The following is a 1702-nucleotide window of genomic DNA, read 5'->3' as shown; positions in this document are numbered from 1 at the left end:
GGGGGGGGGGGAGAGAAGGGTCTTTGTAAAGACTTCCACTTGATTAATTATTGATTTACACTTTATATATAAACATAATTGACACACTATGTTTGTTCCATTCAACCTATCTATTCTATACATATAGAATCACGGAGAGGTGAGGATGGTCAGGATAGTCACGATAATGGCGTGGAACCAGGACTTCCGGATACCGTTAGTATCGAATCACTCAAAGACCTTGCTGCACGAGAGACATCGAAGTACTGGGGTTGTGCTGAGCTGGAGTGTACGAATTTATCGTTGGATGATCACCTTCTAGAGAGGGTAATCATGTGAAAAGCTACATCATATATGAAAGTATAGTTGATTACCTTCTCAGTAGCATGCTATATTAGGAATTTATAGAAAGGTTCTTTTGAACAATATAATACCGTAAGCCATGTTTTAAGAACCGTATTTACGTAGGGTTTTGTTGTCTTTCATTTTGTGTGTGTTGGCGCTGTGGTATACACCTTTCTTTTTTACGTGCTCAATGAGGTGATGCAAATGTCAAAACAATTTTTAAAGAAAGTTTATTTGAACCTTAGAGATGGCGCATCAGTTGGAAATCAGGTTCGGTTAACATTTGGTTTTAATGATTAGGTATGTTAGATCTACACAATATTCCTGCTCAATGTGGTCTGTATTACCTTATAGATCTGTGCGAAAGCTTCCCCTGTGGACCAGAAGAAACTAAAGAGTTGTGCAACTCTTTGTTCAAAATCTTATCGTTATCTATGGGATCATGCAGAATGTTTAGTAAAAGCAGGGTCAGTAAAGGAATGTAGACAGATAGGTAAGCTATATTGGTGTGTGGTTATGCTCACTTAAATGGTAGGTTATTACATAGTTTTGTATTTAATCATCACTGTAATGAACATTAAACCTTAAGGCGGTAAACATTTTTTATTCCTAACAAACAACATTTTGAATCAATAAAAATTGAATGTAAATATCATTAAAAAGATACCCGTAAGATAACATGAGATGAAAACGCATCCAGCTGGAATATTAATTAATTTTATTCAAATAATTGTTTTTCTTTTTCCCCATTTGATATGTTAAATATGATAACATGGTTTCCGAATGTATACACTAATTTTATTTTTTCATGAATAACAAAAATATGGACATAGAAACATCGGTAGAGTTCCATACTTACAAAATGTATCTAATGTACAACAAAAAAGAATCATATAAGTATTCGTTATTTCGAATTACAATGGTATATTTGACAAGTTTTGTCATTCAATTTAAATACATTAATTGCAGGGTTTTTATTGGCTGCACAAGTAGCACGATTAGAAACAAGTCCAAGGAAAGCGCAGGAACATGCCAGTGTTAGTGTTAAGTTTGAGAAACAGCGTATTACATATGTCTCCTGTTCGAAATGCTTGTCGGAGTTCTGGTGTGAGCATATACTGGCCGCTATCTTATACAGAGCACGGTTTCCTGAAAAGGTCAGAACTAGATTTATTTCTTTTCAATCTGATATTTCTACAAATGTCTTGCCCACAATCCTTCCAGAAAATGCTTCTTCTCAAAGTTAAAGCTAGATTGTTAATTTTCAAGCTGGTATTATTTGTCGAAACTGATTTTAATTGTTATATTTTGTTTGGTGGTTTTAATATTTAAAAAATTGTGGAACATGTGTATTCTCTCTGGTAATATTTACTCCGTA

At 34.1% G+C, this 1702-nt stretch overlaps 1 protein-coding gene across 1 annotated transcript in view; it reads left to right on the top strand.

The window, feature by feature from the left end:
- The window catches only part of LOC110460056, a 2756-nt gene extending 1054 nt beyond the window's left edge, over positions 1 to 1702 (top strand). The window contains exons 2-4 of the mRNA XM_021512761.1: positions 128 to 306; positions 679 to 817; positions 1294 to 1702. Of these exons, the coding sequence (XP_021368436.1) occupies positions 128 to 306; positions 679 to 817; positions 1294 to 1571 (596 nt within the window). The 3' untranslated portion in view covers positions 1572 to 1702. The remainder of the gene's footprint in view (positions 1 to 127; positions 307 to 678; positions 818 to 1293) is intronic.

Source organism: Mizuhopecten yessoensis, unplaced genomic scaffold (assembly GCF_002113885.1).
Source record: "Mizuhopecten yessoensis strain PY_sf001 unplaced genomic scaffold, ASM211388v2 scaffold10311, whole genome shotgun sequence".
Taxonomy (NCBI): Eukaryota; Metazoa; Mollusca; class Bivalvia; order Pectinida; family Pectinidae; genus Mizuhopecten; species Mizuhopecten yessoensis.
This window is presented reverse-complemented; position numbering and strand designations above follow the sequence as displayed.